The sequence below is a fragment of the Chrysochloris asiatica genome, unplaced genomic scaffold (genome assembly GCF_000296735.1).
Source record: "Chrysochloris asiatica unplaced genomic scaffold, ChrAsi1.0 scaffold00050, whole genome shotgun sequence".
NCBI lineage: Eukaryota > Metazoa > Chordata > Mammalia > Afrosoricida > Chrysochloridae > Chrysochloris > Chrysochloris asiatica.
The window spans coordinates 1,115,894-1,116,716 of NW_006408568.1; the positions used below are offsets into that span (position 1 = coordinate 1,115,894).

The 823-nt window shown below is 43.9% G+C and overlaps 1 protein-coding gene across 1 annotated transcript in view; it reads right to left on the reverse strand.

The window, feature by feature from the left end:
• NCAPD2 (non-SMC condensin I complex, subunit D2) overlaps positions 1–823 on the reverse strand; it is a 35,022-nt gene extending 34,199 nt beyond the window's left edge. The window contains exon 1 of the mRNA XM_006862662.1: positions 670–823. Coding sequence (XP_006862724.1) covers positions 670–796 — 127 coding nt within the window. The 5' untranslated portion in view covers positions 797–823. The remainder of the gene's footprint in view (positions 1–669) is intronic.

Here is an 823-nt window from a genome sequence, read left to right on the forward strand (position 1 = left end):
GTAGACGTTTTGTAACAAGGAAGGGAGTGATTAATTCTCCAGGATAGGAGCGGAGGTCTCTGGGACCATCAATGGAGAAGAGCAGAGAGCTGGACCCTACCCAGAGAAACAGAGATGCCTGAAATAGAGATAGAGACAGAGACGATGACGTGGAGTGATGAAGCAGCTGGGGACTTTGGTCCCAGAGAGGGAAAGGGACTATGGGCTGAAAACTGGGGGGAGGAGGGGGAAGTGTAGGGGACGGGTTTCTAGGATATACCCTTTGGGTGGTTGATGATGCATGGAGGGGATTGGAACCATGGCAGTGAGATGATAAATGATGGAATGAATGTAAAACTAAAGTTCTCCCATGTAAACTATCATATAATTCACAATAAAACATTTTAAAAAACAAAACAAAACAAAACCCTACACAGGGTTGCTATGGGTCAGAATTGACTGGATGGCACTTAACCACAATAACAAAGAGTAAAAATCTAAAGTTATTTTCCCCCAAAGGATACATACATACACAAAGACTATTCATTGAATTATCCAGAGAAGGTGGTTAATAAGTGTAGGGAATGAAGAGTCGGGTATAGAAAGACCTGTTGGTAGCCCTCATGGAGTTGCATGGTAAGAGTAGAACAGACAGACAATGAAATGCTTAGCACAGCTATGTGGTCTTACCTTTAAGCTGTGCTGGAAGATGTCTGATTGACAGCACCTCTTGCACAACATACTGATTCACCCCTCCACTTTTCAGTAACTCTTCTGGGGATAAGGGCAGATGGAATTCATACAGCTGAGGAGACATATTTTTCCCACAGGCTCACAGGGCTGG